Source organism: Mercenaria mercenaria, chromosome 11, assembly GCF_021730395.1.
Source record: "Mercenaria mercenaria strain notata chromosome 11, MADL_Memer_1, whole genome shotgun sequence".
Taxonomy (NCBI): Eukaryota; Metazoa; Mollusca; class Bivalvia; order Venerida; family Veneridae; genus Mercenaria; species Mercenaria mercenaria.
Genome location: NC_069371.1, coordinates 26,644,347 through 26,660,126, shown reverse-complemented (window position 1 = coordinate 26,660,126; position 15,780 = coordinate 26,644,347). Strand labels below are relative to the sequence as shown.

The following is a 15,780-nucleotide window of genomic DNA, read 5'->3' as shown; positions in this document are numbered from 1 at the left end:
ATTGAAAACTTTGGGATTGCAGGTCTAAAGTCTATGATAATTGTTCTGGGACTTGGATCAACTCAGTGACTAAACGAGAGATGCGCCTTTACTCTTTTATTTCTCTAGTTATAGCGATTCTCTGCAAATAAAAACATATAAACAACATTCATACAACGTTCACCAATTATTCATATACTCATATAAACAACAGATGTACTTTTGAACATACTTCACATCAACAAAGCTTGCACTATCCAATCATTCAGATAATTAAATTTAAAGTCTATATATTCATTTTATGTTATTTAACAAATTCAATATCATAACTTCGAGTTCAATAATTACGCTTTGAATAAATTAACAGTATTTAGTTACCGAATTTGGTCTCTTACTCATCAAGTCTCATCAGAATAATTAATGTCCACAGTTAACGTTCAGTTCAGTTAACGTTTCAAAGTCTGGGCGGAAGTATAAACAAGTATGATGTTGACGTCAACGAACGCCGCAAATTATCACGTGGCAGAAGACGCCAAACAGACGTCAAATAAATAGCGCCAGATACAACAAATATTAGAAACTACATTTATGTTTCTAACAGTCCCAACTATGAAATTACATACATTTCATAACAAATAAACTTTTCAAAAAATTACACTTCCATGCTTTATCAATAATCAATAATTCTTAAGTTGATGACATATTTCACGTAATTAGTTAATCTATGCAAGGTGCGCGAAATCTAACCAAAAAACAATTATCTACGCTTCATAAAGACAATTCCTAAGTAGCGCATTTATAACAATTTGTACAACAAAACTTGGCTCTTACTTGTTTGTTATAATTATTATTTAGCTTCGAAAAAAGTTAGGATCAAATTTACATTGAAGCCTCAAGAAGACACAGTTTAGTAACTGGCCTAATTAATTGACCTGATTTAGTTCTGATCACACAGCTTCTAACTAGGCCATCTCTACCAAGATTCACGTCAACCACTCGGGCTAGTGGCCACTGTCCTCTGGGAACGTTGTCAACGGCAAGAAGAACTACATCATCTTTCTTCAGGTTTACAGTTTTACGTTGCCATTTCTGACGTTTCTGAAGTAGTGGTAAGTATTCTCTCAACCATCGTTTCCAAAATACATCTGCGAGATACTGCACTTGTCTCCACCACCGTTTTGCGTATATATCTTGCTTCTTAAAGATAGCAACAGGTAAGCACTGGTTTGATTTCATTAGCAGTAGCATACTCGGCGTTAATGCTGGTGGGTCTCTGGGATCACTGCTAACGGGTGTCAAAGGTCTGTCATTTAGTATTTTCTCAGTTTCAGCCATAAATGTAAGCAGCTGCTCGTCGTTAAGTAGTTGTTCTCGGACGAGAGATTTCAATATAACTTTAGTAGAACGAATTAAACGTTCCCATGCTCCTCCCATATGGCTTGCGTTCGGAGGGTTGAAATGCCATTCAATGTCGTTCTGAGCAAAAAATCCACTGAGTTTGGACTGGTTCCATAGCTGCAATGATTTTCGTAGTTCAGTTTCACCTCCAACAAGATTGGTTCCATTATCACTGAAGACTTTCCGTGGGCGTCCACGTCGACTTTGAAAGCGTTGAAAGGCAGATATGAAGGAATCAGTAGATAGACTGTGAGCAATTTCAAAATGTACCGCTCGCGACGTTAGGCACGTGAAAATACAGCCATAACGCTTTTCTCGTGCACGAGCTGTCTTCACAATAATTGGTCCGAAATAATCGATTCCAATATGGGAAAATGGTGGCATATCCGGTGTCGTCTGCTCGTCAAGCAAGGGCGCCATCTGTTGGGTCATTAATGGTGTATGTTGTCGTCTGCATGGGATGCAACCTCTCAAAATACTCTTCACTGCGCTAGGTCCGTGTAGAATCCAATATTTCTCACGTGACATAGAAAGTACATGCTCTTTTCCAACGTGACCATTATGTTCGTGGATATGTTTTATTATTAGTTTTGTTACATGGTGTTTGCTAGGTAGTACGACTGGATATTTGCTTGGATATTCGCATTGTAAGCGTCCTTGTACTCTGATTAGGTCATTGTGTATAATCGGGTTCAAAGATGCTAAACAACTGTCTTTTCTTACAGAATTCCCATTTTGTAGACATATTCTCTCATCGGTAAACGACGTACGTTGAACCAACGCTAATATGGTATGTTCCGCCATGTTGAGTTCATTGGTGCTCAAGTCACCTTCACTCAGTCCCAAGGTGTGGTTTAAGTGTTTACGTCTGCAGTATGCCTTATATCTTAGTAACCAAGCAAAGGCCCTTCTCAGCTTCGTCCAACTGGAGTATCTATCTATTATACTTTGAATGGATTCAACTGCACTAGTTGTGTTGACGACAACCTCTTTTTTTCAGCTCAGTGTCATCGTCGTCTAATTCAAGTTTAGTTAGGTGGCTTGGCCAATTGCTTTCATCTTTTTGAAGGAATTCAGGTCCATGCATCCAAAATTTCATTGTCTTAAAATCACTGGCATGCATTCCTCTAGAAGCGACGTCTACTGGATTGGAAGCCGTATCTACGTGTCTCCATTGATCTCGTGCTAACTTCCTCTTCAAATTTTCGAGTCGCGCATGCGCAAGAGTCAAGTTGTTAGGCATTACTGCTTTCTCGTCACGCCATGGTAATTTCAGTTCGTAATGTCCATTTTCATATCGCAACGAAGAGTTCATAGTGTTTAAAGCTTTCTTGTCTTCTAGTGACATTGAATTTCTTTCTACTTTCACTTTGTCATCAAAGTCCGTAGTCCACATTTTCTCAAGTTGTTGTTGTAACAATACATCAGCTGACTGCTGAAAATTTACATTAGCTGTTTTCTGTGTTGTAGTGTCTGTTACAGGTCCACGCACTGCCCAGCCTAGTTGAGTTTTAATGGCGTAGGGTTGATCATGGCGGCCTGAACGCACTTCTAAGGGTATATGTGCCTGTGGTGCATCTGTTCCAATAAGAAGCATCACAGAGCTAGAGTCGTTTTTAGGGATTTTTATCATTGATAAATATGGTAGATCTCGGATGTCAGCGTTTCTCGCAGCAGATCTAGTTGATACTGGAAGAGATTTCACTGACCAAACTTTTCTCAACGTAACGTCGTTACCACCTGACGCCGGTTGCACGTGTAGCTCGACTTCCTGTCCTTCGACGATAATACCGGAAGAGCTTGCTGTAGACATCTTGAACGTCACAGATTTGGAGGGTAGGTTCAGCGTTTTCAACAAGCGTTCATCACATAATGTTTGGTCAGCTCCCTCGTCAAGCAGAGCATTAGTCTTGCAGTATGTCCCACTTTTACCTCTAACAAGTACAGGTATTATACCTAAACAGTTCTTCACACAAGATCCGCTTTTAGTTGCGCAATTTACGACGGATTGTTGATCTGTGTGATCAGATATACTATCTACCCAACTATGTAAAAGAAAGTGGTGTCTAGATTTACATTCTGTTACATTGCACCCAGTAGGTTTTCTACAAACGTTAGAAAAATGTTTGCCCTTTAAACAATTGAAACAAAGTCTGTTCTTTTTTACAAACTGTTCCCTGTCATTTAAATTCATGGCTGTAAATTTCGTACATGAAGCTAAATCTTTACAACTACCTGAACAACAATAGCACTTACGTGACGGCTTATACATAGAATTGTTTATTGCACTATTCGTAGCAAAACTGATTGCATTATTTCTACGAGGTGCAGGACTTGGCTTTGACTTAAAGGTTCGATCTTCAACAATCTTACCATGACTCTTCTCATTTGCAAGGTCAAGGCCATATAGGGAAGTGGCGATTCGAGCCTTTTCTTCTACAAATTTCACTAGATCTGAAAAGCCCGGTTCCCTACCAGACTCAGTAATTGAGTGTGCAATATCTACCCATTTACCGCGGACGTGCATAGGCAAACGTCAAACAATGCGACGTAAGTTGTCTGTGTTATCTATGTCTGACTTAAATCCTAACTGAGACAAAGTAATTTCACATTTTCTCATCTCAAGTGCTAAATCTGAAAGACCATTAGTGTCAGACGCCTTTAAGGAATGACCATTAACAATTTTATCTACATAAGTTCTAGCAATGTTATGTGGCCTACCGTACCGTGAGTACAAAATGTCTCTTGCTCGTTTATAACCTTCACTTGGACTCAGTAATACACAGTCTTCTATTGCACTCTTTGCCTCTCCGTCACAGTATTGTATCAAGTAACTAAGCCGTAACCTGTCGTCACGAACTTTACAGTCAATGTTTGTTTCAAAGTTATTCACAAATTTGCAATATTCCAATGTTGAACCGCTGAATCTCAGGAGTCCGGCTTTGGTAAGTTGAATCCTTCTTGTAACGTATTTGCCAGCAACTGAAAAGCTGATTCTATGCTAGTGTATGTATTTCTCAAACGTTAGTGTCTGTATTTCTCAAAACGTTAGTGTCTGTATTTCTCAAAACGCTCGTGACTACATTCTCAGATGGATGCGCGTTCTGATTCATTGATCCATTCTTACGTTGCTCCGTTACCAAATGAGTGTTGTTAGGTGTATTTATAATTACACAGTCGTCGTGTGCACTTCTTTTGTTCTTATCAGACTGTTCATGACCGGAAGTGAAATCATTTACTGTCGTCTGCTTCACATATGACGAATCTTGCACGTGCTCACCAATTTCTTCCTCCAATGCCTCGTGCCAGACCGATTCTTCAATACGCGCTTGCTCTAATTCACACTGATATTCAAGTTCTTATTGTTTAATTTCTATTTCTCTGCGCGCCAGTTCAAGCTCGTGTTTTTTTCTAAGAGAATTTAACTTTTGCTCAGCAATCAAACGTTTAGCTTTGGAACTCGCAAGTTTCGTTTTACACGTTGATGACGCATTGCTACAAATTTCGTCATTTTCATTATACTGGTTCGATGACTTCCATTGTTCATATCTTTCCTGAAACTCTGTGAAATTATTATGATAACACTCATAGGATTGTTCTAGATTTTCACAATCGGCGGGTTCGTCACATAAGTCTAGGCACTCTAAATGTATGTTCTTGAAAGCGTTGAATTTGTCGCACAGTTTCACATACAAGTTTTCAACAAGATCATCATTATCATGAGAAATCATGTATTGCTCCAACTCCTTATACAGTTTCGTCAGTTGCGCACATTGTGCTGACCTTGACCGCTTAAGTCCTTGAAAGGTTTTATTTTCAGAGTCTGTCATCTTGTATCCAATGGTATCGTCACTGTTTCTTCAGTGGATCCACATCAACCGCTGGATTCGAGCATTCGATTATTCGACGATTCGAGAATTGTTCTGGGACTTGGATCAACTCAGTGACTTAACGAGAGATGCGCCTTTACTCTTTTATTTCTCTAGTTATAGCGATTCTCTGCAAATAAAAACATATAAACAACATTCATACAACGTTCACCAATTATTCATATACTCATATAAACAACAGATGTACTTTTGAACATACTTCACATCAACAAAGCTTGCACTATCCAATCATTCAGATAATTAAATTTAAAGTCTATATATTCATTTTATGTTATTTAACAAATTCAATATCATAACTTCGAGTTCAATAATTAAGCTTTGAATAAATTAACAGTATTTCGTTACCGAATTTGGTCTCTTACTCATCAAGTCTCATCAGAATAATTAATGTCCACAGTTAACGTTCAGTTCAGTTAACGTTTCAAAGTCTGGGCGGAAGTATAAACAAGTATGATGTTGACGTCAACGAACGCCGCAAATTATCACGTGGCTGAAGACGCCAAACAGACGTCAAATAAATAGCGTCAGATACAACAAATATTAGAAACTACATTTATGTTTCTAACAATAATGTTACGCTAAACAACTGGCAAACGGGAAACAACATGAAATTATATCATTTGTGAACCATCACTTTATCTTCAAATGCTATCAAACTGTATGTACCCGCTGTGGAGTCCAATCGCTTTAAATATACTCGTACTATGGGTGTAAATAAAAAGTGTGCAAAATCTAGGTATTTTTCTGTTTGTTTCAGGACTTACATTTTAAAGGTGTATAAATTTCATCTTTCTATTTTATTTAAGTTGAACTCATTCAATAAATCAGCAATTGAAGTTGAAGTATAGAATACCAATAAGGCGTAAATGATTATGGTGGACAGTAAATAAGGAAGAGATATTCATTAAGTGTCGCCCAAGATGTGATTTAATGTATCGTGAGGAATTTACCGTTAAATGCTAATTCTGTAAGATGCAAGAGAACGATTTGACCATGAAAATGCAATAATGCTTAAGTACCCTTCATTAACTCTGCATCTTCAAAAACAAAACTTAAAGAAACAAAAAATATCTTACACAATTTTGTAAAATAATATGCCACCAATATATAGAAACGTATTATTACATGTATGCTTCTGCAATATCCCAATTGAAATCATTTCGAACAATTTGAAAACACATGTGTATCATTGCTGCTACTGTTACGTTTGAGTGTTATTTACAGATTGAAGAGCAATGTTATATTTCCACTTTTGGTGAAATGAGTAGTTTTGTTTACGCATTGCCAGATAATTTTCCAAAAACGGTCATTTTGTTACTTGAAGATCGATCATGTATTTCTCTACTATTTTCAGTGAAACTATATTGTGTGATTAATCAAAGTTAGTACATTATAGGCATGGCTGTAAGTCACAAGTAAGTACATTCGAAAATCTTTATCTAATCTGGCAAGCATGGTCTGTTGCTGTCTAATCAAAAATTGAATTACGCTATTCTTGCAGCCCACAAACACAAACATAAGGTTTTCATCATAACAAATTATGAAACAATAATATAAGCATTGCTTACAATTTAGAAATAAAGATCACAAGACAGTACACCTACAGAGACATAGTTAATCATTATCATGATTATACAAAAATGATCGCGATTAGGTTTTTTCATGCGGCTCTTGCATTGCTACTGATATTATTTAAAAGATATTTTCATTTTATTTCAATTAATTCTTTCAATATTTTACAACAAATAACAATTTCAAGAATGTCTCAAATTCTCATATTTTTATTATTTGTTTTATCTTAAACATAAAGATCAAATAACGGAATAAAATCGGAAATCTGATGACAGGTGCTGTATAGGACTACTGTACTTACTGCTTTCGGTTTAGTTTCTTTTCAACTTGGAAATTCGTGCTACGTTTTAATATATGACACATCTATAATTCCACCTACACGGGGGGCACAGTCAAACGAAGTGTACACCTGCAAATCGGGGATAAAACATTTACTTTCCGAGATCAATAAAGACGAGATGATGCCATTGCAGCTTCTGACTTAAACAGTCATCAACACAGTTTATAACACTGCCCTTTTCACAGAATATAGTTTCACGACAGTTTTATCACACATATTTACGTGGCAACGTTGATGGGCTGAATCCGTAAAAATGCTTTTTAGATATCGCAATATAGACAAGAAGATTCCAAAATGACGTTTTCTATCAAGGTGTTGTCTAGAAAATTGGAATACATCTCTGTTAAATTACTTTACACTCAGAAAAAAACATAATGTGCATGATTATTATTAAAAGTTTAACGAGTTTAATAAATGAATGACTAACCCGTTTGTAACTGACCGATATTTCAAATTGTTTTAAATAAAATCGTTTGAAGAAGAAGGTAATAGGGCGATTTGTAGCCAAAAGAAAATATCAATACATTTTACGTCTGGCTAGACGTTTCAAAATATATTACATGTCATCCGAAGTACACAAGAGAGTAGCGAGTGTTTGTAGGTTTATCTAATTATGTCGCATTTTTTGCATATCGGTTGTGGGTTTTACCCTTTTACACTGTCTATAAAAACAAAAAGGAAATTCGCGAGAACATATCAATTTTTCTTCAAACATTTTAAATCAATGTCATCATACCTGCTAGAGCGAATATCATACTTCCATACTTGTATGGAAATACATGCATTCAAGGTTATTAGATATTTTGCTGAAGCTCGACACGTGCAAAAGTATATACATACATATCAATCGCAGCATTAGACAAGATCCTGTGGTAAGTTTTCACTTTTGTTACCACAGAAACAGGTATAGCTCTATAGGATAGCAGTTTCTACCATAGAAATGTTATAAGATGATACTTGATATTTATTTGATTTATTCCATATATTAACGTTTGACGTTTCCGTTTGAAGATAATTTAATATCAGCAATATTGAAATTGATAAAATAAACTGTTCAGACTAATACTCGTTTTAACTAAAAAAAAAAAGATACACACTATCGATTCATGATACATGAAATACAACAGCCTTCAATATCTTTTCGGACATAAAGGACTTGTAGACACATGCTATGTGCATTTGTTAATTAGAAAAAGGAACAATCTTAACTCTTATTTCTTACTTGTGCTTAAATATTCATAGACGTCTTAGAAGATTGTTATGTTCAAGATTATCCGGAAATACCACATCTGTTGAGATGATTTACAGTGAAACGATAATGAAGTGTGTCATGGGAATTGAGCAAAAATGGTGTTTGCAGAATCATATATTTTTCAAGGCATTTTTAAGAGAGTATCTGTCGAAATATACAAAACACATCAATCCATAATTAATGTATGGAACGACTGACAACATTACAGCGTTTACGTGTACTAACTCAGCTTAAATTGTTGAGAATTTAAATACGAAGTCAATGTTAAGAAGTTTACGTAATACATTATTGTGTACTTAAGTCAGTGATAATGATCTTCATAAAAAGTTTGAGGTGATCAATGTGTTTTGCACAATACGAACAACTTTGCTACTGTTCGTTTAAAATGTTTAATGAGTCCATCTTATTTCGTTATTACACTTTGAAGTCGTAGATAAGTAGTTTTTTCTACTTAATTTTGTGTTTAATACGGCAAAGATATGCGCTAAATCGATATGATATTCTTGGTATCTTTAAGTATAGTATATGACGATACTTGATAGACTATATAGTGCACTTGTTTATGATGTACACTGATATTACATCAAAGATACAGAGGTTATACTTATATCAAATATCGGGAAAGTTACCTCTTGTAAAGAACGACATGTGTTCATAAGTAATTAATACGTGCGCAATTACAAGAGATCTATGAAAATTGATATCAATTCATTTTAATTGAAAGTATCATGCTATTTTATCGGTACTTACTAGAAAATCCTTTAAAACTTACTATCATAAATATAAAGAATAAATAACGGCTACGACGCTAACTTCCTTTGGTGTTTCAAAACTGATCCCAATGTGGGTGGTAATGTAGTTACAGTTAAAAAAAACAATGTTATTAGGCGTTTCATTTTTACAAAGAATAACTAATGCATCATACAATTACACTTTTCTTAGACCTTTTTAAACATCTAAACATGTAAACCAGTCGGACGAGCAAAAAATTGCTATATCTGATTTTGGCTAGATTTGTTTAAGAAGAACGAGTAAACGTTTGTACTATTATCAAGGGAAGGCAAGATGTTTGACAAATTTATCTATAGTGTTATACTGTTAATTTGCGGATTCAACCAAAAACACCAGGCCTTTGCACGTGACTGTACAGATGACTGAAGTCTACACGTTGAAGCTATGTATGATGCAAAATCTGAATGTAAACAATTATTTGCGAGACACTCAAGCATTCTAGTTAGAAAGTAGAAAATTGTCTAAGCTTGTCTACATACCTCACATCTCTAATATATTTTATATCTATTTCCAGATCCACTGGGACAATATACAAAGAACTGATAGATGCAACGTAACGGTAATAATTATATACTGTTATATTTTCCAAGTGAGAGTATTGGGAGAGTCACCGAAACTGCTTGCTCACTTTTCTGAAAACCATGAAAATAACTATGTAACAACTGGTAATGAACTTCAGACTTGTATTACTTCAACTTTCTGAAAAATTGCCAAATATATTAGATTTATATTTGAACATTCGTAATGTTGCTGCTATTGTACAATTACGCCTGCTAATTAACCCGCGTGCACTAAATTTCACAGGAAGCATGAAAATTCTAGCCAATCTTGCAAGCTATTTAATTATTGTTTAATAATTTGACATCAGAATAATTGAATGTAACCGATCATAAAACACGAACTATGGACCGGTGATTCATATAAGTGGTCTTGTAATTATATCAATATACTGAATGCCCTGCCGATCAATAGTCAAAATCGTTTGCTCCCGACTGAATTTCTGTTCATATAAACATAATTTTTCAAGGTCGCAAAAAGAGATGTACTATCTGTTGGAAAATATATTTTTTAAACATAATTTGAACAAATGTGTTTTAAAACGGTGTATTGCTAAACACGCTAAAGTCATCCATTTTTTTCACGTGAAGTTTAGAGGCCTCAAATGGATACAGATAGATTTATTTCGGTAATAGTATGCACTGTATGGTTAGGACAACTTGATTCATAAATAAATAAATAGGCAAACACGAAATTAACAACATGACATGCACATAGTCATGATTGTTATCACTAATATGAGGGTCCTGCAAAACGTTTGTCATTGGGTTCGGATTTCTTAAGTGCTACATTTTATCAAAATTATTTTTATTACAAACCTTCAAAGTATTTCCCCTTTACCGAAACACATTTTTGTAACCATTTTACCCAATCGCGAAAAGCAGATAAATAGTCTTTTTTTTTTTGGTATCTGTTTGAGACACTTTTGGACTCACATCTCTTTCAAGAAAGCATTTTCTTAAACATTGGAAATAAAAAAGTCACAGGGACTTAGATCAGGTAAATAAGGCGGATGGTTTACAACTCGACCTTTTCAGAAGCCAAAAAGACTTCAATCTCGCACTTGTGAGAGAAGGCGTTGTCGTGTATAAGATGGACACATTGCCATCATTTGCTTGCACGTTTCTTATTGTAAATCTGTTTTCATTTTCTTTAGTACAGAGTTCTTGTAGAATCGTCCAGTGACTGTATGACAACACATAGATGTTTTGCTTTCAGGCAGTAGAATTCCGATCAAAGAGACCTCTAGATCAGTATGGTCAAGATCGTTACTAGTGCTTAGTTCCAGGTCAATGAACGATGAATTTCTTCTTATTCTTGTGTAAAGATTTTCTGCAAGCATTTTCGTACTACAAATGATCATTTTTAATTATTTTGTCAACTCACTGGAAGTGTGCGATGACAAAAAGAAATATTTATAGCGTAGGTCATATATTTGATTATAGGTACAGCTGGTAAATCTATCTGGGGACATAAAAAATAGAGACGAGAACAAATCTATTTTTTGGATGCATTTGTAGTAAACGATACAGACCTGAGCTTGTTTCTTTCATCAGAAAACATTGATTTGATCGTGTTCATATGTCTAAATCGTTACATAAACAGAGACATTTAATTTCCATTTTACTTCAAATATACAGCAAAAGTGTAAAATCAGTAAGTGTTGTATTTCAATATCGATGTTGTCATACCACGTATTACTAACTAGTCTGTTACAGCTGTATGTTTATGACATTTAATCAAAGCAAACCCAAACCGCCGATAATGAATTGTGGAAATTCTATGTATATGTTCTTGCATTAGATAAAATATAGCTGTAACGTTAAAAAACTAACAGGTTTAATGTTGATTTCGTGTTTTTTATTCTTAATTGAAAATACATGTATACCGAGTGTACTTAGCAGATGCGATTTTAACTTTCACATATTTTTGAAAATTGACTTAGAAGGACTTGAATTTAACAGCCACCAGGATATCTTTGCAAAACCAGGATATTGGGAAACTTAACTACCATTTCTAAGTGACTTAGAAATTTCTGTTTTAATTTAAATGGTAGTTTAGGGACCATTACTACATTAACAGGGGTAGATGTTACAAATTTTATGAACTCATTCGAGACATAAGCTTGTTATTCGAACTGCATGTCCGTGAATAGAGTGATTGTTGAGATTTGACGTTTAGAGACGCACTGTGCATGTAGCATCTTTCTTCTACTATTGCTTTGGTCGAAAGATCTTTCCAGCTCATTTTAAAAGTCCTTAGAGATACATTTGTATTTGATACTCTCTAAAAACGCCACACGACTCTTAGTTATCATCCTTTTTGGGAAGAATATGCGTGTTTACTGCCTGTCTGACACTGGCAACAGACCGGAAAGAAAACATCATCGATTAAACTACTGTGTAAAAGGAATACCCTATCCTATTTACAGTACAGAGACATGAGCGTGAGATGTGAAGGGCGAGTATGGGCAACACTAGTCAGTTTCAGCCGCTCATTTCTCACCTCAAAAGCTGAGTTCGACAAATGGGTACTGTGCATATTGAAGAATTTGAATTGAACTCTAAGTTACTTTTTACCAAACTTACTCATTACAGAGAAATGTCAATTAATTTTATGAGTCTAAAACGACAGAAAATTCCAGTCAAATTTTCAGTAATCTGTTTGACCTTCAATTGTAATACGGGCATGTGCACATAGAGGTGAACTCTCAATCGTTGAGGAATTCACAGTCACAAAATAGTTTTTTTGAAATGATGAAAAAAGAAAAGGTGGTCTAAAAATTATTAATAATTATTAAACGTTTATTCTTCGTGACACGCTAGCCTATAAGTGAAACTGAGGAGTTTTAATATGTTTCTTGTGAATAAATTGTCCTCTTAGTGGCTACATAATAGCAACATCTGAATTCAGAAATGTTTTTGATTATGCTACAATAAGTAGTGCCAACATTACTTTCTGATAGCAATAACTGTAGGTGTTGAAACTGCATCATTTTAAAAAGCACGTAATGAATAAAATTTGACCCATGCCAATGTTTGAAGAGTGATTATCTAATTAGTTTTTTAAAGTGGCATTTATTGTAGCACCGGGACTGATCATATCTGCAAGTAAAAACACACACAATCAAACAAACCAACAAAACACAAACTGTACTGCAAACATTAAGTTATAAAACTGGCTTTTATAATTATACCTTAAGGTATCATCGAAATCATTGAGCATAAAGGCATCTCTGCAGGAAATTTTACTTCTCATTGTTGGCTTTGAAGGCTCATTGTATTGAAGTATATTCTAATACAAATTGAGAATAAATAAATATCAGTAAATCTATGTTTTTTATATTGGATCGTTCTTTGTTTATGTCATATTTGTGGTGGGAGTATTATCTCATTTGTACACAACGATGCAGTTATTGCATAGGTCATGTTAAAACATGTATGAATAGTTTTCATACAGTTAGACGATGCTTACTGAAGAATATCTAGGAAAGAAAACCACACACGAGACATTTAATATGGCAAAGATTGAACCATTCGGACATTACTATTGCTAAATGACAAATATACCGAGAAATCGGGTTAGTGTTTTACCTAATCGGTACCTCAATCTTACAGTTTCCTAGAATTATTACATGACATCTTAAATATAAACAAGATTTAGCTTACCAAAAGGTTCCTTCTAGCGCATATTAAATATTCTTTTAAAGGGATCTTTAATAAAATAATAATGAACAATGTGTTTTATTAGTTTACGTGCAGTCTTATCTATTTAAGAATATTTAAAGTTATTTCGCACAAACAATTATTTAACTTAAAATAATAATCAAACACCTTTAGATGAGCGATTCTACCTAAATATTATCAGCGGACAATAAATTATAAAGACCATCACTATCAAAATTTCGGGAACCATTGTCGGCAACTGTCCTAGTGGCCTCTTTCTAAATAGCAATAAAATGGCGGAAAAGTGCTGCAACATGCTCGTAATTGTATCGCATGATGGAAATTTTCAGTTCCAGAATGACTGCCAGAAGAAAAAAGGCTTTTATGTAAGTCGGCACCAACAAACTAATGGATTTGAAAAAATTCGTACAAAAAGTTCAAAGCTTGAATCTTACAAGACAATTAATCAAAAGGCAAGAAATTACAAAGTTCGAAATATTTTATAGGTCAATAAAGTGAAAAAATGCATTAAACAGTTCTGGATAAAGACTATGTTATGTTAAATTTAGGTTTTCAAGTTTTCACCTAAGCCCCAAAATGTGTTGTTGAAGTCTCCCAACATGACATAAACAAAAATGTTGCAGGCTCAGTTTGATTGAGCCTGTTCATGGACGGAAGTGAAAATGCAAGCTACCATCTACGACCTCTAGCCCCGGGTTGAGCATTAACACCTGTTATAAGTACTAGAATATAATTTAGAAACATCCGCAAATGTATTCATACGACGAGGCACATGGAACACCTTCAATGATGCACAGAGTGTAATGCCATAAAAAGCGAGTCACATGAGTCATATTTCTTTTCTCAGCACTTGCTAAATTTGGTAAAATAAAGGTGTATGAATGTATCTGCTTCGTGATCCACGTGACGTTGGTATTCCGAAATCAAATTTGATTGCATTTCCTAATACTCTGGACAGACCTCTTTATGTACAATGTGAAAAGTTAAATATTGATAGTCAGAAACTATTGTTACAGGACTCATTATATAAATCGCCGGTCCATGGTTTGTGTTTATGCCCGGTCTGGTGTTCGACATTAAATTGTGTTGTGCTAAAATTCTAGCTTAACAAAGCTAGAATGTTGCTGCACGAAGTACAAACATGTCAAGCCCGTTATTTAATGAAACACCTCCTCAATGACAATTAAAATGAAAGCTCCATACAAGTCAAAGTTACAGCACTAATAAGATCAGACATCACTTTAACGTTAAGTGTGACCTTAACCTTTGAGATAAGGACAAGTGTCTTGTGACAATACTCTAGTTTCTCTGAGGTTATTATACTCCCATATTAATAGGATGGCTCAGTGCATGTCTGTTCTGGTCTAGACAACATCTGACATGACTTTTGATCCAAAGTGTAAACACGGATTTTTAGAAATAGGTCTGTGGTTTGCGATATATCTTATTGCCAAATATTAATAAGATTACTCCATGCATGTTGGAACACGATTTGGACAAGCCATTACATGACTTTTGATCCCAAAATGTGACATTGAACTTTGAGATAGGACCTGGGGTTTGCGCGTGACACTCTGTCGCATCGAGTCAATAAGAAATTGCTCCATGCATGTCAAAGTTACAGCTTGTGCAAGCTCAGAAATGATAAAATATTATGATACCCAAAACTGATCTTGTCCACGATCACTTTTAGATATCAATATCATTTTAAAGATTATTAGTTTTTTTAATTGTTTTTATAATGCACTAGGTATCGAGTTTAGGGAAATATGTTATCGAAAAGTGCTTGTTATGTTCAACTAGGATATTAGTAATTCTGCTAGGATCAAATTCGAATGAACTGCTCACAGTTCCTTGATCTTGAAATTCTGAAGACTCTAATTGCCTGTCTGGTGTTTGAAATCAACATACCATTCTTTGTTTTCTATAAAAGGTATGCTGAAAACATCTTTTAGGAGTGTAGACATAATCAATAGGCAGCGTTGTTTGTGAAATTATAATCATATCTAAGCGAATGAGCAAACTGATGGTTTTTATAAAAGCAGTTTACAACAGAACATTCCTGCCATTACACATTCAGGAAATACATTTGTGATGATCATGTACTAACAGTAAAGCGGAACAACGTCGAATTGATTGGTATAAAATTGATGGTTTGATGAATTCCAGTAGATCTATTACACATATAAAAGTGGGTTGAACTGTTGGCTAACATGACTTTCCTCCACAAACATACATTAAAGACGTGTTCGAATAGAATTTTCCTAATATGATAACGACAGTTCTAATCGAACAGATATCTAATGTATTTTG

General features: G+C 34.9%; 2 protein-coding genes across 2 annotated transcripts; both read right to left on the bottom strand.

Moving 5' to 3' along the window:
- Positions 1 to 858: 858 nt before the first annotated feature.
- On the bottom strand, positions 859 to 2,181 carry LOC128546725 (uncharacterized). The gene has a single exon (XM_053517997.1). The coding sequence runs from the start codon at positions 2,179 to 2,181 to the stop codon at positions 859 to 861; it is 1,323 nt and encodes a 440-aa protein (XP_053373972.1).
- A 163-nt stretch (positions 2,182 to 2,344) lies between these two features.
- On the bottom strand, positions 2,345 to 3,904 carry LOC123552996 (uncharacterized). The gene has a single exon (XM_045342747.2). The coding sequence runs from the start codon at positions 3,902 to 3,904 to the stop codon at positions 2,345 to 2,347; it is 1,560 nt and encodes a 519-aa protein (XP_045198682.2).
- Between the last annotated feature and the right edge of the window lie 11,876 nt (positions 3,905 to 15,780).